General features: G+C 49.4%; 1 protein-coding gene across 3 annotated transcripts in view; it reads right to left on the bottom strand.

Moving 5' to 3' along the window:
- TBXAS1 (thromboxane A synthase 1 (platelet)) overlaps positions 1–27,871 on the bottom strand; it is a 157,497-nt gene that overhangs the window by 25,664 nt on the left and 103,962 nt on the right. For all 3 annotated transcript variants that reach the window (XM_005875001.2, XM_014546719.1, XM_014546720.1), the window contains 4 exons: positions 26,517–26,605; positions 24,653–24,801; positions 22,843–22,973; positions 18,757–19,068 (listed from right to left, as the gene is read on the bottom strand). In XM_005875001.2, coding sequence (XP_005875063.1) covers positions 18,757–19,068; positions 22,843–22,973; positions 24,653–24,801; positions 26,517–26,605 — 681 coding nt within the window. The remainder of the gene's footprint in view (positions 1–18,756; positions 19,069–22,842; positions 22,974–24,652; positions 24,802–26,516; positions 26,606–27,871) is intronic.

Here is a 27,871-nt window from a genome sequence, read left to right as displayed (position 1 = left end):
AGTGAGTGGCCTGTGGTTGCTTTCCTCCATGTTAATGCCTTTCAGAAGAAACACAGCTTGGCGGTGAAATAACGGGCAAGAACACCCCTGCCTTTCATCTGGAAGTTGGCGATTTCCCACCAATAAGAACTGTGCTTCTCGAGGGTTAGCTTCACTGGACAAGCAGACGGGAGATCATTTGGTCTTTCATCTCTGTGCCTTCCTGTTTCTTGATGATTATACACAAAGGGGGAAAACCCACTTTCTGCTGCTTCTTTGCTATAGCGTAGCGGTAGAAACGCCCACCAGTTGGCTAATTGAATATTCAGAGCATAATAGAGATAGATGGCTTATCTTCAGGCTGATCTGCTTAGTTTTTCAAATGACGACGGCCTATTCTCTTGCGGCTCCTGGCATGCCACCGTGTTTTGTGTTTGTTCTTAGCAATTATAATTTTGTTTTTCTAATTGTGGAATCCTGTTTGGGGCAGAAATGCTGGTGTCTGTGCTGGGAGGGAGGGGTAAGAGCTTGCTCAGGGCACATTACATCCTCAAAGTGGTCCTGAGAGCGGAGGCTGCGAGGAGGGCCGGCAGCCAGATGGCTGTAAGGAATCTTTGAAGAATGCCAGGCCAGGCTCGGAAGACAGGCTGCTTGCAGCAGAAATTGCAGGGAGGAGGGCAGGTGAGGCTGATGCAATTAAAAAAGGACTCTTTGTTCACCCAGAAGAGAAAATACAGACTCCGAGGGAAAAGTCAAAGTGGCGTGCTGGGCGGGTAACTGTGCCCACCTCCCCACTACAAAGGCAGACTCTTCCTGCCCCGGGGTGGGGGCAGGGGCAGAGGCACACTGTCTACACTCGGTCTTCCCAGACCCTGTGACTGGCTAGGGCAGTGGTTGGCAAACTGTGGCTCGGCAAATCGAGGCTCGCGAGCCACATGAGGCTCTTTGGCCCCGTGAGTGTGGCTCTTCCACAAAATACCGGCTCTTCCACAAAATATCGACTTCTGCGCATGGGCCACGAAGTTTCAATCGCACTGTACGTGCGCTCCCACAGGTGGTATTTTGTGGAAGAGCCACACTCAAGGGGCCAAAGAGCCGAGGTTTGCCGACCATGGGGCTAGGGGATGAGCATGGGCCGGGGAGTCAGGTATCCACACCCAGAGTGACCTTAGCTAGCCTCCTAATGTCCTTTGCCTTAGTTTTTTCATCTACAAAATAAAGGCATTAGATTGAAGGTTTTCTAATTTTCTTTCAACTTTAGTTTTCATTCATTCATTCATTCATTCCACTAACATTGAGCACCTACTATGTGCCTGGATGTGGTGACAGAGAGAACCTTGCACTCACGGTGTCAAGAGGGGAACTTGTCTAGGGGTCAACAAGCAGAAGTGTCTAAGAAAAGGGGAAGGAGGAGGAGGAGGAGCAGGGGAGGGAATAGGAAACTCCTTCTCAGGTTGCTGACTCCGACTTTCTGAAAATGACTAAGAAAGGCAAATTCCAGGAGGCGAAATCTGTTGTTTTTTTTGGTCACTGGTTCTCCCAGCTGAGGAGGGAGAGGCCTCTGATGACACGGGCAACTAGGAGGTTCTGATTTCTGGAAGTTTCTGTCCAAGACGGAGCAGCCACTGGAATGGATTAAACCCAGGGCCCACTTCTCGTTCCAGCTGATCCACATGGAAATGAATGAACGAGTCAGCAAAAACCTGCCTTGCATCTCCCAAGGCTTTGAAGTTTGATATGGGAAATGAGATTTGGAGGCTTGGGGGGCGGGGGTTCACCCCTCCTTTCAGCTGCAGAAGAGAAAAGCAAGCATGGGCATTCAGCAGGATGCCCCTTAGCCACAGCCACGGGCAGGATTTGTTTCGCTAGATTGTGGCCTGTGTCACCAGAAATCTCACCGAGCCTGAGAGGGGCGTTTGCCAGGACAACCACAGGCCTTATTAAGTGAGCAGAATTTTGAGGGACAGGGAGAAAAAGCTCCTGGATGCAGTGATAGACGGCAGGTGTAACATGAATTATTCCCGAGGGAAGAAACTGTCTGCCTGAAACCCAAGGGACGGAGTGAATAGAGAAATTCCTGATCTGTTGGGCTTCGTGTAGAAAAAAATTGTACATGGACGTACTGATAGGATTTTATTTTAAGGGCAGACAAGGGCATGTCAATTTGTCAAATGTTAAGTAAAAAGTAACAATATACTTTTTGGCTTAGGTTTCTTTCTTTTGCTATGGACTTTTATGTTGTTTGATCTGTTTATTGGTTGTTGAAGCGAGTTAATTTAGTTTTTCTGTTCATGGTAAAGACACATCTCGGCTTATCAGGATCTCTTAGTCTATCAAAGCTGAAGGTACAAGTGAAAATGCCATTTATCCTGATCGTGTCCTTGGTACTTGGTGGCAGAGGACAGGGAGAGGACACCCGAGACAGGAGGGGAAAATGACTGGGATCTTCCCAACACCCGGACAAGGACCTGGCGGTCACAGGGCCGCAAGTGGTCGTAAATGGGTCTAACTGGGAGCTAAACCACTTTGGACAGCTGCCGGCTCTCGGAGACCTGTCTACCCCGACCTCGGGGTCATTCCCAAGAGAGCACCAAGGAATGTTGGGGTTTGTGGACCTGGGGTCAGATGTAGACTCTGCTTCTGCTTTGAGCTAGTCATTTGCTCTCTCTCTCAATTTTCTAATCTTAACATGGGGGAAATATCAAATTGGTTGTTAGAATTGTCTGGCCCAGCCCAAGGCACAGAGCATGTGTTCAATAAATAGTAATTCATCTTCTTATTATTTCCATCATAATCATTACCAATATTCATTGATATTGAGTGCTTGACTCCAAAGAATCACTCCTTGGTAAAAACACTTGGGAAACGGGGTGTTTCTGCAGGAGAACCTCACGCAGCCCACACGGACAGCAGAGAGTTACCGTCAGCCACTGGCCACAGACTGAGCACAGAGAAGATGGACAATACCCTTAAAACTGAGTAACAGGCCCACAGGGAACTGACCTCAGAAACAACACCACTGGAGCCGGAGACTTCTCCGTTAGATGCTTCTAGGAGCTTTCTAATTTACATAACATTCCTGATTAGTAGGACCTATTTCTTTATAGAGTTAGGTCAGATTTATTTTACACATAAAAATGATTATGAGTAATTATGGTGCTCCATAAATGTTTACTGTTATGATGATGGTGCTGGTGACCACCATCATTAGCATCTTTCAGGTCTACAAATCACTCATTTGCAGCCAGGCTGGAGAATCATTAAATGAGCTTTTCAGAGAAAGGAGAGAGGTTGAGGGGGAGAGAGAGAAAAGAGCGAGAGAAAGAGAAAGAGAAAGAGAGAGAGAGACAGAGAGAGACTCCAGGCAGCTAGAAACACTCCCTGAATTCTGAGGTAGCATGTGGCTTGTGAGGGAACCTCCCTACACATCTGTTGTCTTATCTGTGAGATGGAGAAATAGCCCTGCTGCTCCTGGATGTGGGGCACAGAGCAGATGGCCTCCTGTGTTCTGGTATCTTCCATGTCCAAGGGCCATCATTCTAAGCGCAGTCCCCGGGATGGTCTTGCCAGGCCTTGGTCTCGTGGCCCTGCAGATGGACCTGAACCACAGCACAGTCACAGAAAACCCACTACTTCCTGGTCACTCAGTGAGCGTTTCCCAAAGAGCAAACAGCATCCCCAGTAATTCGCCGAGTATCTATACAGTTAGTCACGTGGTGCATAATGCAACCCAAGGACTAAAGTGAAGTTGGCACATCCACCTCATGGGAGTGTGGCCATGGTTCTCCCCCCACCTGCACCTTACAGTCACCCGGGGGGCTTTTAAAGAAGTGGGGTGCCGGCTTCGCTGTAGAATCTCCTGGGGTGTAGAAGTACCCGCCATTTGTAGAAGTTCTCGGACACGGATGTACGGCTGCTGTTGGGCCTTGATGTGCATGTGGGTCCTGGTCTGGGTGGCCAGGTGGGTAGGAGAAGGAACTGTTAAAGGGTCTCCAGCCGAACCGGTTTGGCTCAGTGGATAGAGCATCGGCCTGCGGACTCAAGGGTCCCAGGTTCAATTCCGGTCAAGGGCATGTACCTTGGTTGCGGGCACATCCCTACTGGGGGTTGTGCAGGAGGCAGCTGATCGATCTCTCTCATCAGTGTTTCTAACTCTCTGTCCCTCTCCCTTCTTCTCTGTGAAAATTCAATAAAATATATTTAAAAAAAAAAAAAAGGGTCTCCAGTTGCCTAAAGTCAGATTCTGCCTAAGGTGGGTAGGAGAAGGAACTGTTAAAGGGTCTCCAGTTGCCTAAAGTCAGATTCTGCCGAGCGGTGGGCTGGCGTCTAGTCTAAAACCTCAGCCCACTTCAGTTGGAGACTCTGGGGAGGGCAGGCAACCCTGCAGTGCAGACCTCCCAGGGGGCAGCCGCATGGAGCACAGACAGCAGGAATCAGGCGCAAAGAGTGTCCGGCTGGGAGGGAGGCCAGGTGGCCCCTTCGTAGCCTCAGGATGCAAAGCTGGCCCCCAGCTCCCCTGTGTCCCAAGGGCGTTTCTGAACTGAGATGAAAATGGCACTGAGCAGCGGTGCATGGTCCCCAGCCCGGACAGCATCGCACGTGGCATCCAGCAGAGACCGAGGGAGAGGGAGGTCAGTGTGGTCTCCATGGTGGGCACCAGCGACGAGCAGAGGGAGGGCCAGGCTGGCAAGCAGCTGTAAGACAAATGGCTCAGGTGCACGTTTCATACCGAAGAACTCGATGCAAATGAACCACAAGGAAATGCAACTCGTGAAAAATTCCAGGGGCATGGAAGCCCAAGAGAAAGCCTGGGCTGGCTGGAGAACTTTCTCCAATGAATGGGACAAGACCAGCTTCGCCAAAAAGTGAGAAAAACACCAGGAAGGGTGTCTGTGGCGGTAGAAAGCAGCCTGGGCAGTAGTCTCTGTTTCAAGGATGTTCAGGCATCGGGCCTGCAGGCACCCCGTGCTGTCGTCATGAACAAAGAGAATGCACAAACTCGGAGACCGGACTCCACACGGGAGCAGAAAAGCCACAACAAACCCAGGAACACGTCTCATCCTCAGACTGAGAGCCAGGATGGCAGTTAGAGGTGGTGCCAGCAAAGGTGTCCAATGAGGATGTGTGCCCGCATCCACCTGGGCGGCGGCATTTTCTCAACGCCATGGAAGTGCCGTGCCAACATGGCTTCAGGCCCCTCCCCAGCAGGCAGCCTGGAAGCCCCCCTTAGAGAAGTGCTGAAGCCGACATTGACCTGGGCAGGCCGGCCGTGCGGCATCGAGGGACAGTTTCCGAATCAGCGCATCACCGAATGCTGCGATAATGTTGAAAAGAACAGCGAGGAGCCGGGCAGTGTGGTTTAGTGGATTGAGCATCGTCCCTGTACCAGGAGGTCACCGGTTCAATTCCCAGTCAGGGCACATGCCCAGGTTGCAGGCTTGATCCCCAGTAGGGGGCATGTGGGAGGCAGCCAATCAATGATGTTTCTCTCTTGTCACTGTTTCTATCTCTCTATCCCTCTCCCTTCCTCTCTCTAAAATGTCAGTAAATATATATATATGTATATATATATTTGAAGGATATATATATGAAGTGTTCTGGAGATGTGAGCACCAAGCCAGGCCAGGCCCCTTCCTAGTGTAGAACCTTTGAGAAATGACCTTCTCGAGGGCTCTGGGATGGCCGGTCATTTGCACCCACTTGTCCCCAGTCATTTAATCATGGGAATCTCAGTGTTGCCGTGAAGGTGCTCTGTACATGTGGTTGACTTGAAGTGAAAGTGAAGGAGGCTGCCTTTGATAATGTGGACGATCCTCATCCAGTCAGTTGAAGGCCTTGAGGGCAAAACCTGAGGTTTCCTGGAGACAACAATGTTCGGCCTCAAGACTCGGCACCGCATCCGGCTGAGTGGCCAGCCTGCTGGCCTGCCCTTGCCAGCCCCCACCATCAAATGAGTCAATTCCTTATGGCCTCTCTCTCTCCTGTGGTCCTGCTCCTCCCGACTACTCCCAGACCACGCCCTCCCTTCCCCCAAGGGTTAAATGGGTGTGACAGTTCCTGCTTCAGAATTATGGTGAGGATCAAGTTAACACTTGCACATGAAGCACTTGGCTTAGGGTCTGGCATGTACACATCCACGGATCATTATCTTTGCCAGAGGAGAAGAAGTCCAGTCCATGCCTTCCTTTCACAGACCAGGAAACTGAGGCACAGCAAGGGGGTGACCCCAGCATTGTATGTACCCCTGCCACTGTGCCCAGAATCGTGAATGGGCTCACTCATCTAATCCTCACGGCAATCTTATGAGCTATATACTCATATCCCCATTTTTTAAAAAAAAAATCCTCACCCTAGGATATTTTTTCCATTGCTTTTTAGAGAGAGTGGAAGGGAGGGAGGGGGAGACAAAGAGAGAGAAACGTTGATGTGAGAGAGACACATCAGTTGCTTGACTCCTGCACATGCCCCGACGAGGGCAGGGGATTGAACCTCCAACCCAGGTGTGTGCCCTTGACCAGGAATCGAACCTGTGACCCCTTGGTGTGTGGGCCGACACTCTAACCACTGAACATACTGGTCAGGACTCATATTCCCATTTTACAAACAGGAAAAGGAGGAGCAAAGGGACTGTGCCAGTCGTCCTTGTCACACTGCCAGGGAGTGGCAGCTCAGTGCCTCTGAGTGCGCTAGTGGAAGGACGGGCCCAGCACCCACGGCGTGGGCCCCTTTTTGGGTGGCAATGCTCCTTGGTCAGAGAGAAGTCTAGGTTGGTCTGAGTGTGAGGGGAGCCGCTCCCTCAGTGAGAGCTTCGTGACTCTGTCTCAGCTGGGTAGAGAGTGCCTGCCCCCAAGAAGGGGTGAGAACCGCCCCCAAGGAGGGGACTCAAACACAGTGGGTGACGAGGCCAGTGTACCTCATGGTGCCATTTTCATGAAAAAGTTTGTTCTTTTTCCAGAATCACCCTCCCCCGGGCCTCCCTCCTTCTCTGCCATTCAAACTCAAAACATTGAGTTTCCCATTGAGTTAAACTTCCTGCATACAGCTGAGGAGGTGAGGAGTTTATCCTCTTCCTTCCAGCCTTAAATTACTAATTAAAATGTCTTCGAGACTAAGCCCGTTGCCAAAAGAGCCTGGGTGGCTTTCTAAAGCTTCTTGTTCATGACCAGAGGGAAGTCGATCCTCTTCTCATCTTTAGAACAAGGATTCTTTTCGTGGGGTATCTGTTTTATGCTTCCTACAGCTCCAGCCCCAGTTTGGTCCCAGCAGGGGGAGGCCAGGGGAGTTTAATTACATTCCTCCTATAGGGAACATTCAAGGAACGAGGCTTTGAAAAACAACTTATGCTACCAAAAAGGAAAAAAAAAAATCAAATTAAGCGATTGAGAAACAGGCATTGCGTTTTGTGTCCTAGGGACCCAATCTAAATATTTAAATTTTAAAGACAGAATTCTAAGTGCTTAACTTTATAAACCTTACACATTGCAACTCAGGGGAGTCAAATATCCTTTCTGATCTGGAAGATTCATATGCCTGGCTGCACAGGCTCATGCAGTTGATGTTTTCACACACACCATATTCAGCTGTAACACAGAATGCTAAACACACACACACACACACACACACACACACTCACGCATGAACACGTGCACGCACGCACCCACACACCACAAACATAATGCTATCCACAGCCCTGGGGCAAAACAGATTTACCAGAAAACTGAGACTAAATTAAATGTACGGACCACACCACAAGCAAACACTTTAGAAAGGCCCCTTATTCTTTACTGATTTTCCAATTTTTCTTCTCCCTTCTGTCTCTGAGATGCCCAGTGACTGGCTGTTAGTGGGGGTGGAATTAGCTCCCCACGCCCCAGGGAGAAGCTATTAATTTGCTGACGGCTAGTAGATAAATACCATGAACTGAGAGAGGAGAGACAAGGGTGAGTAGGTGGGCAATTAGTGAGGACAGATTTCAACTTGAGGTAGGAAGAACTTTATCAAGGACAACAGGGGGGCCATAGGTAATAAATTCCCTGTTCCTGGGAGCATTCAAGCAGAGCGACATGATCTCTCAGACCTCGGTCCTCGATGCAAGGCTGCCCTAGATGGCCCCTGAGATCCCCTCAGAGCCATCCGGTTCCTTCCTTCCTTTGATGAGACAGTTCTGGGCATGAAGTGGTGGGTGTGTGAAGTAGCCCCCGGGAGTCCTGTGGGGACACCACTGTAGGATTGTAGGCACTGCTGAGTGCTGCCTTCACTGCATCTACCTTGGCTGTGGCCTTCTCTGACTCCAGTCCACCAGGGGGAGTAACCACGTGTTTTCTCCCGGGAGTGTCCCTGTGGGTTCCCACCTCCAGGTTGCGTTCAGATAGTCACCAGTTAGAAGAGAGTGGGCAAACTGGCACTCATTCATTCAACACCCATTCATCACAAGCCTCTATGTGCCAGGCATGTTGGAGGCCCTGGGACATACCAGTGTGCCAGGCAGAAGACAGTCCCTGTGGGGATTGAGTACATCACCCCTCCCAAGAGTAGTGGCATTTTAATCCTGGGTAAAGGAAGAACCCCTCATGGTGAAACCCTAATCCTGGTGACGGGTTGGGGCCTCAGGGGGTAGGAGTCTTTACTAGTAAGTTTGCCCAGCAGATACCACTCGGCTCCACAGGTAGACAAGTGGCTTGGTCAGCAGAGTCCAGTGACTTTTGTTTTTTAAAATGTGTGTGTTTGTTCCTTATTCCAAGAGCTAATTGTTGGGCATAAAACCCATATTTTTGATGTTTGAAGAGCCTATAATGCGAGCAGTAGTCAGATAAATGAGCCATTCAGCTGAGAATCCAGCTCCATGTCAAGTGGGCCCACAGAATGCAACGCTTCACCTGCAGAGCTCACTTCCCCAAGTTTATTTTTAATTCTTGCTTTTCTGGATTGATGTGAACTGACCCCGGCAGCTTTTTGGCTTAGCAAAGCTCAGGCCAGAGGCCCAGGTAGTGAGAATAAAACACTCTGAGTCGCCACATATATGCCGGTTGGCGTGGTCCATTCCCAGGAGGACCATCTCTTTGCAGGTCACCTCTCCCTCTGCCGAGACAGAATTGCTCCGCAGGGACTCAAGGCGGAGGGGGACTCGGAGCATTAATTGCTAAAAATTGCAAGTGCTCAAGTGCTACACCTGATTAAGCCTGGTGGCCCAGAAACACACCCGCACGTTCTTCCTGCTCTTCAACCCGCCTCCCACTTGACCATCCCCGCTGGATGCACACAAGACATCACTATGCAAATTTACAAACTCTGGGACAGCCAGGGGCCCCAAGGGGACAGTGGGTCAGGAGGTGAAGCAGGAAGCTCTGTGTCTCTCTGGACCTCGGGGAACAGAGCCAGAACAAGAATCAAGAAGACGAAATAGTGCTGCAAATCTTATAGAGGAGAGAGAAGAGAAACCCAGGAAGTGGGGCCAGAGGAAAAGGGAGAAGAAAGAGAAGAGGCAGGATCCGTAAGGCCTGGGCGTGTGGCTCTCACTGCCAAGGCCCCTGGGAGCAGTTCAAAGTCAAAGTGGGTCAGTTTCCCCAGTGGTCAGGTGGGCATGGGTTTTGACTGTCCCTGACAATGTGGAAGAGTGGACCCCTGGGTGGTGGCAGAGGGAGCCCTTGGCCCTGAGCAGCACACATTCACAGCACAGATGGCCACAGAGAGGCACAGTCTACCTTCCTGCAGGTGTCCCCAAGGAGAGAATGGGCAGATGACCTGGATCGAAAAGGCTATTGTGTGTGTCTAATAACCACATGGGCAGTGGACAACTGGGCTCTGCCACCTGATCCAGATTGACTGGTCACCCCGCTTTGGGACGCTTGAGTTGTCTACTGATAGGGCACAGAAGTGCCCTGCACCCTGTCTTCCTTCTTCCTTCCTGGAGTGGGTGCTGTGGTAGCAGGGCCACCTATGGTAACTTCCAAGATGGAGTTCCAGGTACACACACTGGGAGGCCTCTCTTGCAGGCCGTCAAGACTTCTCTGCGCTGCTATTCGGTGTTGGGATGCCAGGGAAGGGTGAGAGAGTCTACTTCTCTGGGGGAAGACACTTCCAGAATGAAGGACAGGAAGTGGGCACGTTGGACACATTCCAAGGGCCCCGACTGAAGCTCCTGTTCCTGCAGCGAGGATAGTACAGGTTTGCTCTAGGCTCCCAGGGAAGCCGCATCAGGGGAGTTGCTTTGATCACAATACTTGGACGTGGCCTCTTGATTGGCATCTACACTAAGGGCTCATCGGGGGAGCTGCGGTCCAGACACAGCCCCCTGCCTAGAAGATCTGGCCTGACGGGTGCCTGCTGGATGTGATAGGGCCCCCGAGTGCACGTGCACCTGAGAGAAGGCTCCGGTGGCCATCTCCATCTGCCTTGTAAGTGACCTTCCATCCACTCCAGAGCTCTCCCTAGCTTCCCACCCTGGAGAAAGTTGTTTAAGGAGGCCAGACAGTTTTAGGGTTATGGGCAACACACTTCTAAAAACACCCAGGATTTGGGTAATTCCCTCATCACTTTATCTCTCACTCAATAATGTGAGAGTGGCATGCTTATTTTTGGAATCATTTTGAGGCTGTTTTCATTTATTAACAAAAGGTAGATCACTGCAGAACATCAGTACGTTAACTATCAGGAGAAACAGTTACTTGCTACATACATCACAACCGAGAGAGATGGGGTGGGTGTTAGGACCTGGCTGATCGCAGGGCGGGCCATGTACCAGCAGCTGCCACATCACCTGGGAGCTTGTTGGGAATGCAGAATCTCAGGCCCCGCCCCACACCTGTGAGTCAGCACCTGCAGGTAACAAGCTCCCCCCATTAAACTTGGAGAAGCTCCACCTCTGTCTGGTGCTGCCGTCTGTGGCCCTGCCCGTGTCCCAGTTCTTGTCTTGTTTTATAGTTTGGCTCTCGGGCTGCAAGTTGTCCTTTGCTCCTACATCTTTCCTTGTGCCTCATTGATCTGTGTTCTGCTGTGCGGTTAGGATCTGTAGGGAAGGGATGCGTCAGATGAACCTCTACTGCCCCGTGTGGCTGGGGAGCACCTGAATGTATCCTCCTAAATGTGGGACAGCAAGACCCGAGCAGACCTAGGCAGGAACCCTTCCCAGGAGGGAAACCCATTTCCAGTTCTTCACTTAAAGTCAACTATGCCCTACTCCCTGTGTGGACACGATCCTGAAAATTTGCCCTGGGTGGGATCCAAAGTGGGAGACATTTTTTTCCCCCCAGAGTGAGGATAAGTTTGTGTTAAGCTACTTGCATTTTTTCCACGAACCCTCCCCCTGTTACAAAGGATGTGTATTTATGAAACAGCTAGTTGGAGGCAAATGGCTCTTTATTTTTTCTTTTAATGTAGCCACAGAATATGCTATTTTCCTTTGAGATCCCCTGGCTGCTTCAAGGAACAAATCCTCAACCTTGCTCACATGAGCAGCATGAGCTAATCAGCTGAAATACCCAGCATGGAACGCCCTTTTATCCTTACGAGAAAAAGAGTGAGTTCATTTTAATTAGATATTTATAATGGTTACAAAGCAGCTCTTCAAGAGAAATTTTCAGAATTTGGCCTTCCTTCTAAGGCATAACTATGTTCAAATTACCCTAAAGAGAGGCTATCTATCAATCTAGCCCAATTTGTGATAAATTTACAACTGGGTTCTGCACAGATTTATAACAACAATTAAGCGGAAGGAAAATGGGTCATAAATTTTTGGCTGGCACAGTCCGGCACCGACGAGAAAAAAGAGAATGGTTTAGATCAAAAGTCGATAATTTCCACATAAAGTGCTAACGCTATAGCAAAAACAATTTATATGGAAAGTTGTTTTCTCTCTCTCATCCTTCTCAAAATTAGATATTGGAGAACACAATGAAGCATCCACATCACAAAGGTCTTATTAAATCACTGGTGTGCTTTCTTAATGTTACGCGTGGCACAAGTGCTACAAATCTTTCCCTTCTCAACTCGAATTTAATGAACGTACCTCCTCTTCAATATGACGAAGAAGCCACGGAGAAAAGAGAGAGCTCTCCAAGAGATTGGGTGACTTGAGAAAGAAGGTTTTAAGCCGCAATTTGATGGGGAATGAGAGGAAGGAAAGCCAGACAAAAGTCCAAAGCCAGACGATTCGGAAGAAAACACAGGCGGCTTAATGAAGCAGCCTAGAGGCGTGACGGTAAAGTGGCTATAACTGTACTATAGACTGAAACAGACACCTGTGCCCTCAAAGGAGAAAGGCAGTCAGGGTCACTCGGGTCAAAACAGGTGGTGAGAGAGAGGGTGACACCGGGCAGAATGTTCGAGCTGTAAGGCATGTAGTATAAGAGAATCCTGGGTAGTGAAGGAAGACCTTTGAGTATCGTTACATGTGCCAGAAATTCCATTCTGCTCAAGGTACAGCACCTGAATCACTGCCTTTCACCTCTGACAATTTCACACCTTGACTGGGACAGGAGGCAACGAAGCCAGCTGTCTGCCCGGGCTTCATTCTACCAGCAGGGAAGCGGCGACTGGCTCCGGTATGAAACGCCGCATCCTTTGCAGGAAGTTCACGAGAGCAGATCATTTACAAGCACAAACAGCGGGCAGCATTAAGCGCGGTTGGGCTTGTACCGCTGCCTTTGGAAAGTTAGTTTTTAGAAGTTCAGAGGAAGGTGGGTGTGACTGCACAACAAGAAATTTGAAAGGGGGAGCTTCTATCAGGGAGCCACGGAGTCTATGTACACGGAGGACACACTGTTTTCTGGCGACTTGGCATTCATTCCCCCCACTTCCAGTAACAGAGGTTTGGGAATCCAGTGGAAATCGGAAGGACACCACCTTCAGCGATGGAGCAGGGACTCAGGTGTAAGCCAACCAAAGGGTCATATTCTCGGCCGCGGTGATTGGTTGGGGGCTGGGCTTGGGACCCAGTCTGTCAGGGAGATGCCCCGATACTCTCTCTGAGATTTCCAGGAAAGAGACTCTTGCTGTTTCGTGCTGGACCCGAATCTGCTCTCTTCTACCCCTGAGCCTCGGCCTCTGAGGGGAGGAGAGGGCACCATCAGCCTAGAGCAGTAATGGCGAAACTATGACACGCGAACTCATTTTTTTGGTTGATTTTTCTTTGTTAAATATTCTACCCCTGAGCCTCGGCCTCTGAGGGGAGGAGAGGGAGCCATCAGCCTAGAGAGGATGCGTTCCCCGTCCCAAGCCAAGGGAGGGTTCTCGGATGGAACCACTCTGCAGAGCGGGGCAGCTGCCTGAGCCGGTGTGCCATTCTCCAGGTGGTCGCCGGCTGATGTAGCAGAATTGCCCATTTGCCCTCTCTGCCCATGTAAGCACAAGAAAAGTAACTGGGGAGAGATGTCAGGGCAGAGAGAGGGGACATGGAGGGAGCAGCCACTGTGGGTGTGCCTCCTGTGGGCCACGTGGGCACTGAGGAAGGCATCAAAGCTGTTCAAGAGGGCTGACTGCCACCAGGAGCCCCCCCACCAAGAAGCTGTGGGGCAGGAGCTGCAGTGGGAGCTGGGGCGCCCTCCCCCATCTGGGATGGTATAGCGAGGCGGTCCCAGGAGGAGCCCTGTGCATAACCGGCATCCTCTCCATGCCAGAGGCCCCTGCAGTTAGGCACGGAGAGAAGCCCCAGTTAAGCAGGATTTGGGGATCTGTTTGATGGCCCCAACCCTGGGAGGAGAAGGGGCCCACAAGGGGCAAGGGGTGGGAGCGAGGAGGAAGGGTGGAAGAAGAGACACACTCCCTCCTCAGGGCAGCTTCCTCAGGCCACAGGTCAGCCTGAGCTAAAGGGATGGAAGCGGGTTGACTTGGATCTGAGACTGAAGTTGTAAACTGTACCGGAGTGGTTTAAGACCTTTTAATGCCTAAAAGTGACCAGAAGCTTTTGAGATCTGTCTGGGGTATCATCAAGGAAAGAGAAAGAAGATTCATGAAAGCACTTTGAAAAGAAATAATTGGAGAAAACACAATATGGTTCCGTGTTGGTACCTCTTAGTTCAGACTGTTGCACATACTGGTTACACAGGTGTCGTGAGACCCTAGGGGAGTCCTGTCTGAGAATGCAGTGTGCCCAGAGTAGACTGAGAGATGGGGAGAGAGAACAGCCAGGGTCCCAGCGACAGTGTGTGAACCCCTGCATATCCCCAGACTTTTAAAAAATATCTTTTTATTGATTTCAGAGAGGAAGGGAGAGGGAGAGAGAGAAACATCAATGATGGATGCCCCGATACTCTCTCTGAGATTTCCAGGAAAGAGACTCTTGCTGCTTCGTGCTGGACCCGAATCTGCTCTCTTCTACCCCTGAGCCTCGGCCTCTGAGGGGAGGAGAGGGAGCCATCAGCCTAGAGAGGATGCGTTCCCCGTCCCAAGCCAAGGGAGGGTTCTCGGATGGAACCACTCTGCAGATTTTTAAATATCTTTTTATTGATTTCAGAGAGGAAGGGAGAGGGAGAGAGAGAAACATCAATGATGAGAGAGAATCATTGATGGGCTGCCTCCTGCACGCCCCCTACTGGGTATCAAGTCCACAACCCAGGCATGTGCCAGACCACAAATCGAACCAGTGACCTCTTGGTGTATGGGACGGCGCTCAATCCATTGAGCCACACCGGCCAGGCCAGATTTCTTTGATAGAGAGAGAAACATCAATGATGAGAGAGAATCATTGATGGGCTGCCTCCTGCACGCCCCCTACTGGGTATCAAGTCCAAACCCAGGCATGTGCCAGACCACGAATGAACCAGTGACCTCTTGGTGTATGGGATGGTGCTCAATCCATTGAGCCACACCAGCCAGGCCAGATTTCTTTGATATGTGGGTCAATAAGCCCCCTGAGCCAATCTGCTTTGAGTTTTCTAACTGTCAACAGAAAAAATCCTAACTGATACAGGGCACATATATACTCTTTTTTTTGGAAAGAGGGACAGAAGTTTCATGAGATTCACCTAGGGTGTTGCTGTAAAAGGATATGACTCAGGGAAAAGAAACTGTAGAGTTCAAATCCAGCGATCTCATTGACAAATACAAGGGAAGGCCATCTACTGAGGCGTGTGGGGCTCTACAGGGACATCATGGAAAAGCCAGGCCAGGCCATCCTTGGGTAGCCACTGAAGCCGAGGCTGGCATTAACTGGCACTCCAGAAATATTTGTTGAATGCAAACCAGCAGGAAATTATAACAAGTCATTCTTGACATGCTAATTTTCAGGAAAATATCTAATGTGTGAACATATATAATCTGCACTTCCATATCCTGACAGATGGTCTGTATTAACAAAACTGATTATCGGAAGGAGAAGAAGAAGGAAGAAAGAAAGAAGAACAAGGAGGAAAAAAAAAAGAGACCTTACAAATGTTTATTGAGTGCATACCATGTGGGAGGCTATACTACTAGTAGCACCATTGTGACGACCAAATTTAATTTTTTAAAAAGACACACTGTATTCCTATTTCTCAGAGACAGTCCCAACTGTTACCTAGAGAAAGAAAATGGCCTGGGGGGTTGCACGACTGGGGTTGGGCTTTGGGCGCTGTTTCTTCTTAGAATTGGGATTTGGACCCTGAGAGTCTTAGCTGTCTATTCAAGGTGTAACTAGGAACCGCCTACATCAAAATCTCCCTGTGAGAGGAACATATTTTTTGTTTTGTTTTTGTTTTTATTTTCAATTAGTGATTAAATTCCCTGAAGGTAAGGAGCGTGACTTCTACCTGTGTAACCCACTGCCATATCTGCCAATGGCTGGCCACTCGCTAGATGCTTAAACGTCTTTAGTTCGACCTTCCTTTGGTTTATTGAAGGCCAGTCTTCACTGCCTTCCTGGGTTAACAACCAGAACTTCCTCTGGGAGGTGCTCTCCCAAGTTCTCAGTCATAGAACTTGATGATTGACTCTGGGGGTGCGATTAATTGCTTCAAGCCCGTCTGTACCCCAGTCCCCCACAGTAGTTGCTTCAAGAATGGGCAGTGACCTACACATTCCCATCAGAGTGAACCTCACGTCTCCTGGCATTAACTGGCACTCCAGAAATATTTGTTGAATGCAAACCAGCAGGAAATTATAACAAGTCATTCTTGACATGCTAATTTTCAGGAAAATATCTAATGTGTGAACATATATAATCTGCACTTCCATATCCTGACAGATGGTCTGTATTAACAAAACTGATTATCGGAAGGAGAAGAAGAAGGAAGAAAGAAAGAAGAACAAGGAGGAAAAAAAAAAGAGACCTTACAAATGTTTATTGAGTGCATACCATGTGGGAGGCTATACTACTAGTAGCACCATTGTGACGACCAAATTTAATTTTTTAAAAAGACACACTGTATTCCTATTTCTCAGAGACAGTCCCAACTGTTACCTAGAGAAAGAAAATGGCCTGGGGGGTTGCACGACTGGGGTTGGGCTTTGGGCGCTGTTTCTTCTTAGAATTGGGATTTGGACCCTGAGAGTCTTAGCTGTTTATTCAAGGTGTAACTAGGAACTGCCTACATCAAAATCTCCCGGGCTATTCATTTTAAAATGCAGACTCCTGGGCATTGACCAGACTTCATGGAATCAGAACCCCTGAGGGAGGGGCCTGGAAGCTGCATTCCAGACACTCTTCCCAGATGGTTTCCTGTTTGCGAAAGTTTCAGAACTTGACCTCCTAAAGTGTTGCTTTGCCCGTGGGCCCTCCGTGCCTGGCAACCTTCTGCACAGCCTGGTGGGAGGTGGTCCTCTGGGGAAAGAAGCCCCCATGCTAGGCTGGGGGGATTTGAAAGAGCCGGGGTTTAACGCGACAATGCCATCCTCCTTGAGGTCATGGTCAGTGAAGGCCATGTCAGAGGTGGGGGGTTGTGTTTGTGAGGGCCGTGGACGGGAAGCCTGTGGCACACTCCCTGTGGCCTCCTGGGAGAGGAACACAACCAGATGTGGTTATGATGGTGCTGGTGGGACAGGCTCCTGGAGCCCATGCTCTCTGCTTCACACCACACCATCTAGACTTGATTATTTGCTGCCTTCGATTGCCCTGGAGGGTTTTATTTGGAAAGGAGATATTATTTTAATAGACATAACTTCTTATTTTTCTTTTTCCCCCTATTTTTTGTTGTTTTTGTTTTTATTTTTCAATTAGTGATTAAAGTCCCCAAAGGTAAGGAGCGTGACTTCTACCTGTGTAACCCACTGCCATATCTGCCAACGGCTGGCCACTCTCCAGATGCTTAAACGTCTTTAGTTCGACCTTCCTTTGGTTTATTGAAGGCCGCCAGCAAATACGGCCCAAGAGATGTGCCCTTCAGTGTCTGTTATTTCTCTTGCAGCATGTACCCCAGTCATCTTTGGTTCCTCCTCCTCCCCCTCCTCAATTAAAAAAGTCACACAATTATCAATAAAGTAGGAGCCGAGAGGTGGCGGGAGTGGGTAGCAGGGTGATTTGGATTCATGACTTGTTGAGACTCCATGCCCAAAGAATATCGATTAATGGATCAATGTCAACCTGGAGGGAAGCCCTGTCCTGTTCAACATTTTAATCAATGACTCGGATGAAATAGGAGACATGCTTAGCAAGTCTCAGATGACACAGAGCTGGAGGAATTGCTAATATGACAGATGGCAGAATCAAGATTCAAAATTATTTTGACTGACTTGAGCAATAATAAGAATAAATATAAACGCTTGCATCTAGGCTTTAAAAAAATCAATTATATAAGCAGTGGATTGGGAAGGTCTGGCTTGGCACTTGTCATAACATCATGGAACTTTAGGCTGACCATAGCTCATGATGAGCCAAAACTTGAAGCAATTAGTAACACAGGTAATGCATTGGAGAAGAAAGGCTAACCTTGCATTTAGTTCCCCAGTGGGACAAAGAAGCAGAATTTTCTGGGAAACAGTTTTCAGCTCAATATATGAAAAAAAATTCTAATAGTTCCAATAACAGAATGGGCCACCTCCCAAAACTGTGAATGCAGTGATTACATCAGAATGTAGTAGAAAGGCTTCTATGATGGTGGTCCTCCTTTTAAAGCACATATTTTAACAATGATTTTCTTTAACAACTCATAAGTCAGAGCAATACACACATAAGCATCCAGAAAAAAAAATGGTGTCATAAAGTAGCCTAACTCAGCGCCCTTGAACATGTGCTTCAAGTCCAGCAAGGAGGGGCCTCCTCTAGAAGGAAGAACCAGAATCTGGACTCGGCACTACCAGGCCCCATTTCACCTGACTCCATTTACAGACCTGCTCTTCTGTGTTCGCCCAGCCTGCGTTATGCCCACTCCTGCCTTCACACCTGCCTCCCTGAGCATGGCACCTCTACAGCCAGAACACCGGGAAACAACACCTTCTGCCCCACCCCTGACCTTTGACCCTGACCAACGGAGGACTTTGCAACCAGGCCTGGTTTCATGGACGGCCCCAAACAGGGAAGGCGTGAGCACAATTTTTCTTTTTCTTGTTGTACACCTTCTGCCCCACCCCTGACCTTTGACCCTGACCAGCGGAGGACTTTGCCTGGTTTCATGGATGGCCCCAAACAGGGAAGGCGTGAGCACAGTTTTTCTTTTTCTTGTTGTTTTTTTCTTCTGTTGTTCTGAACACTACATCTTACTTGCTGACTCAGAGAGATGGAGAATGTGGGCAATGGCCCTATTTCATCTTATAAACTTAGGATGTGATGTTAGCAAGGCAGTTAACAAAAATAAGTTTCACCTCCACGAACACACAATTGTGTGGATTTCACATGGGCCGCTGGACCCACTGGACCCAACTCGTACTCACGTTTTTCTTGTTAAACCGGTCCACCTCTCTCAGAAGCCTCTCCTGGCAGTCGGGGTTGGTGGCCAGTAGGTAGGTGGCGAAGGAGAGAGTGTTGGTGACGATCTCGTAGCCAGCGATGAGAAAGAGGAAGGCCTGGCCCACGACCTCATCCATGGTCAGAGGCTTGGACGGGTGTCTGGGCTGGTGTTTCTCTGAAGGATTCGCCGAGCATTCATGGGAGAAGACTTGTGTGACGATGTCAAAGCTCTCCACGCCCACGGAGGCTGCAGAATGGCGGGCATCCAGGACCATTTGGAGGAAGTCTCTCCGCCTCTAAGGGACAAAAGAAGAAATGCACATTATGGCCCAGGGGTGCATAAGTGGGGTTTCTTGCAGCACAAAACAGGACGTGGACATGCAGCTTTAGGATAGGACAAGGATTCTCGCTGCGGGATGATCTGAGATGGCGAGAGCCCCCTGAATGTCCCTCCGTCTGCACTGGTCCACATACTGGTGCAGCCAAGAGCAGGCTGTGATGCAGTCAAAAAGATGAGGCCGTCTGCCTATCTGGGCTGATCAGAAAGATGTGGAGCCACTCTGGTGAGTGAACAAAGCAAGTTGCGGAAGGATTTGTAAAAACAGTCAATGTACAAAGCACCTAATTGCATCTATTTGTCCTTGCAGAGCAAATCTTTAGCAACATCCATACTCAACAGTTCCCAGTGAGCTGGAGGAGATGGGAGAACCAGGGGGCTTTTAGCACTTTACTCATGTTTGTACTATTCATTGGCTGGTTGGTTTTCTAACAATAAAACAAATACAACATCATGTAGATTTAAGTCAAAGTATGTGCTCCATTGTTCACTCATACCCAGTTCAGGGCTTCTATGATGGCCATGTTTTTCTCACCAGCAGGAAGTTAAAGAACCTGGGGGTGGGGTGGGGAGTGGGAGGCAGGAGACTAGCTTTGGTGAAGCATCTCCTAGCCTAGCCTCCTCATCTCGGGCTCCTTTTTTCCCCTCAGTAATCACTAGCCATTTAAGTGGTTAGAGCTGTCTTGCCATTTTCCCTTATCTTCTTTATAGTTTTACTATCACTAATTGTAACCATAGAAGCGCTTACATATGGCCTTAGCCTTGACGGAGTATATCCCTGGCACATCCCTTCTCTGAAAAGCTCTTTAATGTGATGAGTGGCAAACAATAGGTTACTCTTTTCAGATGTTTATAGAATTAAACAGCAAAAGGAGAGTATCAGAACCACCACCAACACATTCTAATTTTAAAGTACGTTGCTTGTTGTAGAGTTTCCTCAGTTTATTGGCTTCTGGGTTTCTATTGCCTGAATAATTTGTGTCACACACATGAGCACTTAACTCCATCCTTAAAGATGGCTGTTATTTCCCGTGTGGCTGCTTTCTTCCTTTTATAAAAATAGGAGTGTCTCCAGGGCAGGACCCTGCACCCCCGCTCCGCCCCCCCTCAGTTTTGGTCTTGTGCGGAGTGCATGCTGGGCACGCAACACACACAGCTCCATAAATAAAAATGTAGCGCGTTGAATGCATTCTGAGGAAGGCTGTGCTGGATTTGCTGACAACGACATGCTGTTTGGAGCAGCCACCTTGGATCATGAGACCTTTGCAGCTCTTCTGCTTCCCAGGTTTGTGACCTTGGAAGGTGTCTGCTGAGATACCAGCAGGGCTCACAGCGAGGCCTGGGTGTCAAGAACCTGGAGACCAAAGAGGCAGGGCCTCAGTGTCCGGCCAGCCCGCTCGGGTTGGAACAGTGGAGAGAATAGCAAAGGGCCAGCCCAGTTGGCTGCCTCTTTCTACCCTGGCCCTGCTCATTCCGCTTTCCCAATGGCATCCTCAAGGGATGGCTTACCCCAGCTTCCTTCCTGCTGCTTGGTCAACTCCTGGATGGCTGTGGTGGCCCCACTGCTAGCTCTGGTCCCGTGGGGCCAAGGTGGGGGCATAATGGCATGCATGGCAGGTGATCCCCTCTGCTACCTCAGCTCCTGGATGCCGGCCTGGGACCCCAGAATATCCGCAGGCCTCTCAGCGGGCGTGTCTGAAACTCCTCAGCCTGTGATACAGTTGTGGTCCCTGAGGCTTGCTCGTGGCTTTGCTGGAGTGGGGTGAGGTCGTTGGCAGGAGGGGTGTACAAGCACATCCACACTATTGGAGTTTCCCAGGGGCAGACGCAGCTGGCATCCTTTCCTTGCCTCCGGGCCGAGGCAGGCTGCTAGAGGGCCGTCGAGCCTTCTACAAATCAGTCTTAACCTCCAGCTACGGAGGCCAGAAAGGGCTGCTCTCTGGGGCCCCGGCCTGGAGAGGGGCATTAGTGCAGATGGCTTGCTTTTATTTGCACTGCATCACCAGGCTATTCGAACACTGCCCATTTAGGACCCGAACACTGCTGGTTTATGGTTATATCCAAGAAAAATACGCACCCTGATAGATGTAGGTGTCTAATCCACCCATCGGCTAGAGCTTAGAAAAATATTTACCTTTTAACATCTGTGCCGCATTTTCCACTGCGCAAACACACATCTGCTTGATGGAATGTCTGCAGAGTTCAGATGGGTTTAAAGTGAGTTTTCTTAGTAACCGTATAGCCCTGTCTTGACACGGGCAGTCCTGGATTTGTGGTTGGGAGGTTTTTCCTCAGATCAACTCATTGTTTGAAACAAATAGCTCTCGAGTTTATAAAAGGAAAAGCTCGAGGCAATCCCAGTAATTGGATCTTTAATAACCCTCACCTCTTCGTAAGCCACTCGGGTGCGACAGTTTGAGAATCTCGGCCTGACTCCTCAGCCGGTGGGTTCCAGGCGGAGTTGGGGCAGGGGGTGTGGGTGTGAGTGACCAAATGCTCACTCACACCCACACCTTTCGAGCAGCACTGAGGTTTGAAAATGGGGCTTTCCCCGCTCTCCTGCCCCAGGCCCCAGCCTCACTCCCGAGAAACCGGACCCTGGCTGAGTGCCCTGTCTCTTTAGGCTGCAGAGCCTGGCCGGGGTGCCCGTTCGATCAGCCTCCCACACCTGCCAGGGCAGCCAGTTGAGTTCGTGGTGGTGTGGGCCCAGGGGCGATGAGCTTGTCCACACCTTCCCCGCCTGCTGGACCTGGATACCTTTGCTGCCCAGTCTCCAGAGGACACAGCTGGGCGGGGCGAGGCTGCTGCTCCCCGAGCCAGCTCCGCGCATCCAGCCTGCCCCCCCTCCCCGATTTCATCCTCCGCCAAGGCTGCCACCATTGGGCCTCACGCCCTTTTCCTTGTCAATCCTCTGAGCCACCCAGCCTTTGAGGAAACCCCTCGAAAGCGACATTGTGCCCAAGTCAATTTTGTATAAGACATTTTACCTTTTTTTTTCTTTTTTAAGCAACTTTCTTGAATGTAACAGGCCCCTTAAAGCATAGCGTTGCATATGCTACCAGCATATCCAACATGGAAATTATTTTCCCTAACATTAAAAATTCCTACTTCCATTCTCAGCCAAGTTCAATGGACACATATTTTACTCAGTCCCTACTTTGTGCCGAGCGTGGTGCAAGTCTGTGAGGAGGAAAGAAATCTTGGGTCTCCGATGAAGCAGGAGAGGGCCCCCAGCCACAGGTTATGTAGGAGCATTCTGGGAGCCGAAGGGAGTGTGGGACTGGTGAGGGCTCCCTGCCTCCTCTCTAATATGATGCTGCTCATGCTATAAAACCTCATTCTTGCCATTTTTCAATGTAAAGAATATGCTGATGAAAAGCACATTTATCTGGAGAATTCTTTTGGGAGCAGCTCTGACCTGTGCGAAGGGTGATGCTTGAAATAGGTGGTGAGATTGGGGGGCAGCTTTAATTCTACTGACCTCGGAGTGTGGACAGATTGTCCGGGCCTCTCCCCACAGTGCCTCCCGCCTGCTCTCTCTCGCCTTGTTTGCTCCCCCTCGACCTTCCTCCTTTCTTTCTACTGCCCCTGGAAAGCTCTGGGTGGGAGCCCCATGCAGGACAGCAGGGTGCCGTGGGTGGGGCAGGGAGGGGAGAGAGAAAAAAGAGACCACGAGCGATGCCAAATTAGGTTCCATTCCATTTCGAAGCTGTGTCCTATTAAAGCACGTTACCTCTTCTGCTGCTTGCTGGTCCCGCAAGGCAATCACATTTCTAATGAGTTTGTTAAAAAAGCTGTTCAGTTCATCTCGCTTCTTATTGGGCAGAATCCGGGCCAGTGGGACCATTATGGATGGAAATGATACTTGAAAGAGAAAAACAAAAATGGCACTGACAGGGGGGGCGATAATAAACCAAGGCTGTTAGAGGCCTGTTGCCAGGAAGCAAGCCCCGGCCTTGAATTAGAGTCGCTTGAAGGCCCGTCTTCCCCTCTGAACTGCCGCTCCTCGCTCCTCGCTCCTCGCTACTGGCTCCTCGGGGAGGGGCCGCATCTCATTCCACCCGTGGACTCCTCGCCGCTCCTTGCACATTGATAAACACTCATAGGACTGAATCCCCACTTCCATCTTCCCCTCCAGAAGTCAATCTCATGCCTCGAAATTAATTTTCCAGGCCCTAGATATGAGGGCCCACGCTCTTTGTATTTCATCAAGGAAGAACAGAGTGCAGGCCATGTTTCAAGTCTTAGCAAGTGGGAGAAGCTGATCTACTTTCTCAGCTTTCTGGCCATTTGCATCCCCCCGCCCCCACTGGATAATTGTCCCCAGAGCTACCACTTGAATCGTCCTTAAGTGTTGCTGCCACAGCTGCTGGCAAGGATGCTGGCCCCACCCGCTGTGGGCGCCTCCCCTGTGTGTCATGTGCAGCCTGGGCCATTGCTGCCATGCCCTTGGGACAGGGCTACCTGGGTCAGGGCTGCTTATCACCTCCTGGGTGGTGACAGGGAACTCGGCTCGGTTTAGCTCCTCAGTGTTCACAGTGGGCCTACTGTGCACAGGTATTGTGCGGAAGCCGGGCTGGGAGGGCAGTTCTGGACCCGAATGCTCTGCCCATTTTCAAGAACCAGAGCCTGAACCAGAGACACGGCAGGGAGACGGGCTCCGAGTGGCAGAGAGCTGAGCGGCAGCAGCGTGGGACCATGGAACCACCTCCCTGTGGTTGATGGCAAGAGGGGCCACTCAGCTGGAGCAGCTCCCTGAGGTGCAGGGGTGGGGGGCAAAGGAGGACGATGCTTGACCCCCTTTGCAACTCCTCCTACAATGTCAGTGCAGAGCAATGTCCATAGACATTGACTCAGAAATGGAAATGAAACTGACCGAGGAATGAATAAAATTTACCAGCCCTGCAAATGGTTAGAAATGATGGCAATAATTAATAACAATAAACTCAACACTTCGATACTCTTGTAAAAGCAAGAAGATACTGGAATTGGCCAGAGGGTAAAAACTCACTTCTAAAAGGAAAGTAAACTGACTGGTCTCCATGGCATTAGGTAACCTGCACGCCACCTGTCACATACGATCTAGGTTGCTGTGCGTTGAGCCTCAGGCAGAGAAGTCTTCTGCAGAGGATTTTGCTGGTGGGGAGAAATATGCCCGGGAAAGGCTTTGGGTTCCAGCATCGGCTTTGCCTTTCTAAGCCTCGGTTTTCCCATCTATAAAATGGGGATGAGAACACCTCTCTTACAGGATGAATTCAAGCCCTTCCTGAGGCAATGCATGCAACACACTCAGCAGGGAGCTCAGCTGCTGTTCTCCCGGTGGCTGGCGGGGGTGAGAGAGGCCACCTGGGCGGGTAAGAAGTGGCTCTGGGGAGACCAGGCCTCTGCTTGTCAGACCCTGCAGGGTGACTCCCAGAGACCCTGAGCACCGTTCCTAGTGGCAGAGGCCGGGTCCTGAGAGCCACCAGCACCACCCACGTGCCCAGGCTCTGCCCACCTGGCAGTAGCCCAGTGTCCCCGCCCTCGGCAGGGTCTGTACGTACAGATTAAAACCAGGAGCGGTTTGGGGATGGAGGAGGCAAAGAAACGCCTGCAGTGCTGCACAAAGGGGTCCTCGGGAGCCTTTTGGGAGTCCACCGGGGTGCCGAAGGCGACGCTGGCCACCACATCCGTGCTGTAGCAGCTGTAGCACCTACGGGAGAGGGACCCATTTGAATTTCAAGAGGACTCTGCCATTGGCCCACCCGTCGGACTCCATCGTCCACTTACTCAAAAGAGGAGCTTCCTGCAGGCCTGAGGGAGGGGGTGGGAGGAAGTGGCTGGGCTTAGAGGGACAGCAGAATATCAGAGGAGACACAAGACACCACCAGGAGCTGATCTGAACACAGACGGGAAGCGGGGACAGCGCCACGCAACTTCCAGGCTGTGGCAGCTGTATCAGCCAGACAGGATCCGACACCAAACTGCTGTAAATTTCCTCCCGCGATGGAGGGAAAACAGTGGACCCAAAGCCTATGCATGTCACCCCAAAGCTGTTCAGAGCCAGCATCTGATGATCAATCGAGACAGAGCAAATTGTGATGAATGAATTAACAGCCTGCTTGTCTAGTTGTATTAGCTTTATCCCCTCTCCCTCCTCATGGGTTTACAGTTTTCATAAGAGCAACAAACAAACAAAAAAAACAGAGGCCCGTCACTCTCAAAGAAATACAAGACAAACTTTGGAACCAGCTTCATGAACATATTATATTATTACAGAAAACACACGTTGTATTTTAGAAACAAACAGATGGGAAAGTGTCTGGCAGTAGCTCCAGAAAAATGAACTTCTCGGGCTCTGGGATGCCTGCCCCCAAATGGCCATTTAAACTAGAGTGATCTTTTTTTCTGTTGTTCTAAAAGGGCCAGCAACTGGGTATTCATATCCCTTTGTAATTAAAAGGACTATTTTCAGGGTTTGATGTAGGCCCATACCTACTTCCTCTTCCTCATAAATTCTATAACCAACCATGAGGAGTAAATGACGTCTCCAGACGACTTATTTTATTTTGACTGCTGTTATTGAAAATGTCCCTACAGTTGATTACACATCTCCCTGCTCCTGTTGCAGAAACAATTTGACAACTGAATGTGATTTCATCTGATCCCAATGATGGAAGATTTAAGGGTTTTAAGAGTTGTTTACTCTGCTTTTATAGCTGCTGTGCCCACCTTATCTTTGGCCAACTCACGCATCTCATGACCAGAGAGAATGTGTACAAGAGAATTGTGTAAACAACAGGGTACAATGTAAATGCCAGTGATGATTATGTTATCATTTTATTAGCAATGATAATAAAAATGAGTCAGCTTCTGGCTTATCTGCCGCCCCCACCTTGCCCCTCGTCTACCATCAGTGAGCATAGGACGACTGGGAGTGTCAGATTGTCAGTCATTTAAATTTGGTGCCCACCTTGCCCCTCGTCTACCATCAGTGAGCATAGGACAACTGGGAGAGTGTCAGTCATTTAAATTTGGTGTCCCCGCTAAGTCACGGCTTCGAGGCTGAGGTGCACCACAATTTCTCCGGAAGTGGAAATGCAGGGACTTTTCCCAGGACCCTGTCCTTCTCCCGGGTGTATCCTGCCCACTCCTAGGTTTGCAGAGGTTAGCGGACAAGTCCACTCACAAACCACTGCCCGCTCGAGGCTTCCCTCCACATGCCGCATCTCCCCTGGGCTGCGTTCACATCTGCTTCACGTTGCATACAGGTTTCATGTCTACTCATTGGTCAGTCCGCCCGTGCTTTTATGAGCTTTTAGCATTTCCATCCTCTGCTGGTCCCGAGGTCATTGTCCAGTAATTATGTACCGTTACAAGGAGCAGCGATTAGAAAGTGGGACTTCTCACCTGTAAGGCAGCCCTTACCTCTGGATGTCGAAAGCGTCCCCAGATTCTGCGTAGCGTTTGAGATGAGCCAGGAGCAGGTCGCAGGCTTGGCTGATTAGGGGCGTCATCTGATAGCGGATAACAAAGGTGTAATTAGGACACCATGCGGGGAGCATGCCTACAGTAGCTGCAGATAAAGAGGTTATGTGTGGTGCTTCCTGGAAAATGGATATTGTTTTGAAGATAATGTTCATGCAGCTAAGATTCAAGAGGAAGGGCTAAAATTCACAGAAATCATGACATACAATAGCTGTAAAATTTCTATTTTAGCTTAAGCAATCTGTTTTTTTGGAAGCAAAAAGAAGGGATGTAGAGTAAATGCTGTGAAATAATTGTGAAAATGATCGTTAAGTGCTGCGATGGAAATGACAATCTGTATTTGGTTTCATGACATTTGGTTAGCATTAGAGAGTAAATAGACCGCAATCCATATGTACTATCTCTGGAATTAGCCCAAATCCATGTTAACTTGGTTTCAATTATACTTTAGATCTTCCACTAAAATAGAAAATCTGAGTAGCCCAAGGAACTAAGGTTGCCCCTTTCCATACTTCTCATTCAATACAAAAGTCATTCTTAGAGCATTTCTGATGGCTGGTTGTTCATTTCTGCTTAAATTGCTCATAACCTTCAAATCAGGGGAACCCTGGACTTCAAGAGGCCTTTTATGCCCACGCAGGATGGTTGCTGAATTTCTCTTTTAATAGCAAAATATTTTTATTATGGAAATTTTCTAAGAGAGAGAACGGTGTCATGAGCATACGCACATTCATGTAACTAATTATCCAGCTTCCACAAATTTAGATCTCACTTTGGCTGCCCACCACTTTGACCCCACCACAGGCTGGCTTGAGTGGGTGGGATTCTTATTGGAGCCTGATGGGCACCCACGTGAAAGCCAAGTTGGAAGCATTCTCTCCTGGGTGTCTGAAAGCCAAGTTGGAAGCATTGAGGGGAGCCATTTCATCCAGGGCACATTCTAGAGCAACATCACAGGGAAAGCGACATGCTGGACTACATTGTTCTGAGCATTTCTTTGGAAAACATATTTTGAAATGTTATCTATGTTTAGAGTTTACCTTTTTGACACAAGAATATAAATTCCTCTGGGTATAGGAGATTTTTGGCCATTTTTGTGTCTTTGGTACCCAGGACAGTGCCTGGCACATAGTAATTATTTGTTGAATGAATGAATGAATGAATGATGAATGAATGAATGGATATTAATATTTACGTAAGATCCACTCTTTGTTGATAAAGTCTTGAGACATTTGGAAAAAGTCCTAAAATGTTAGGAGGTATATTGTATTGAGGCAAAATCTAACTTTTCCCTC

This window comes from Myotis brandtii, unplaced genomic scaffold (assembly GCF_000412655.1).
Source record: "Myotis brandtii unplaced genomic scaffold, ASM41265v1 scaffold455, whole genome shotgun sequence".
Taxonomy (NCBI): domain Eukaryota; kingdom Metazoa; phylum Chordata; class Mammalia; order Chiroptera; family Vespertilionidae; genus Myotis; species Myotis brandtii.
The sequence above is the reverse complement of the archived record's forward strand: the minus strand, read 5'-3'. Positions and strand labels throughout refer to the sequence as shown.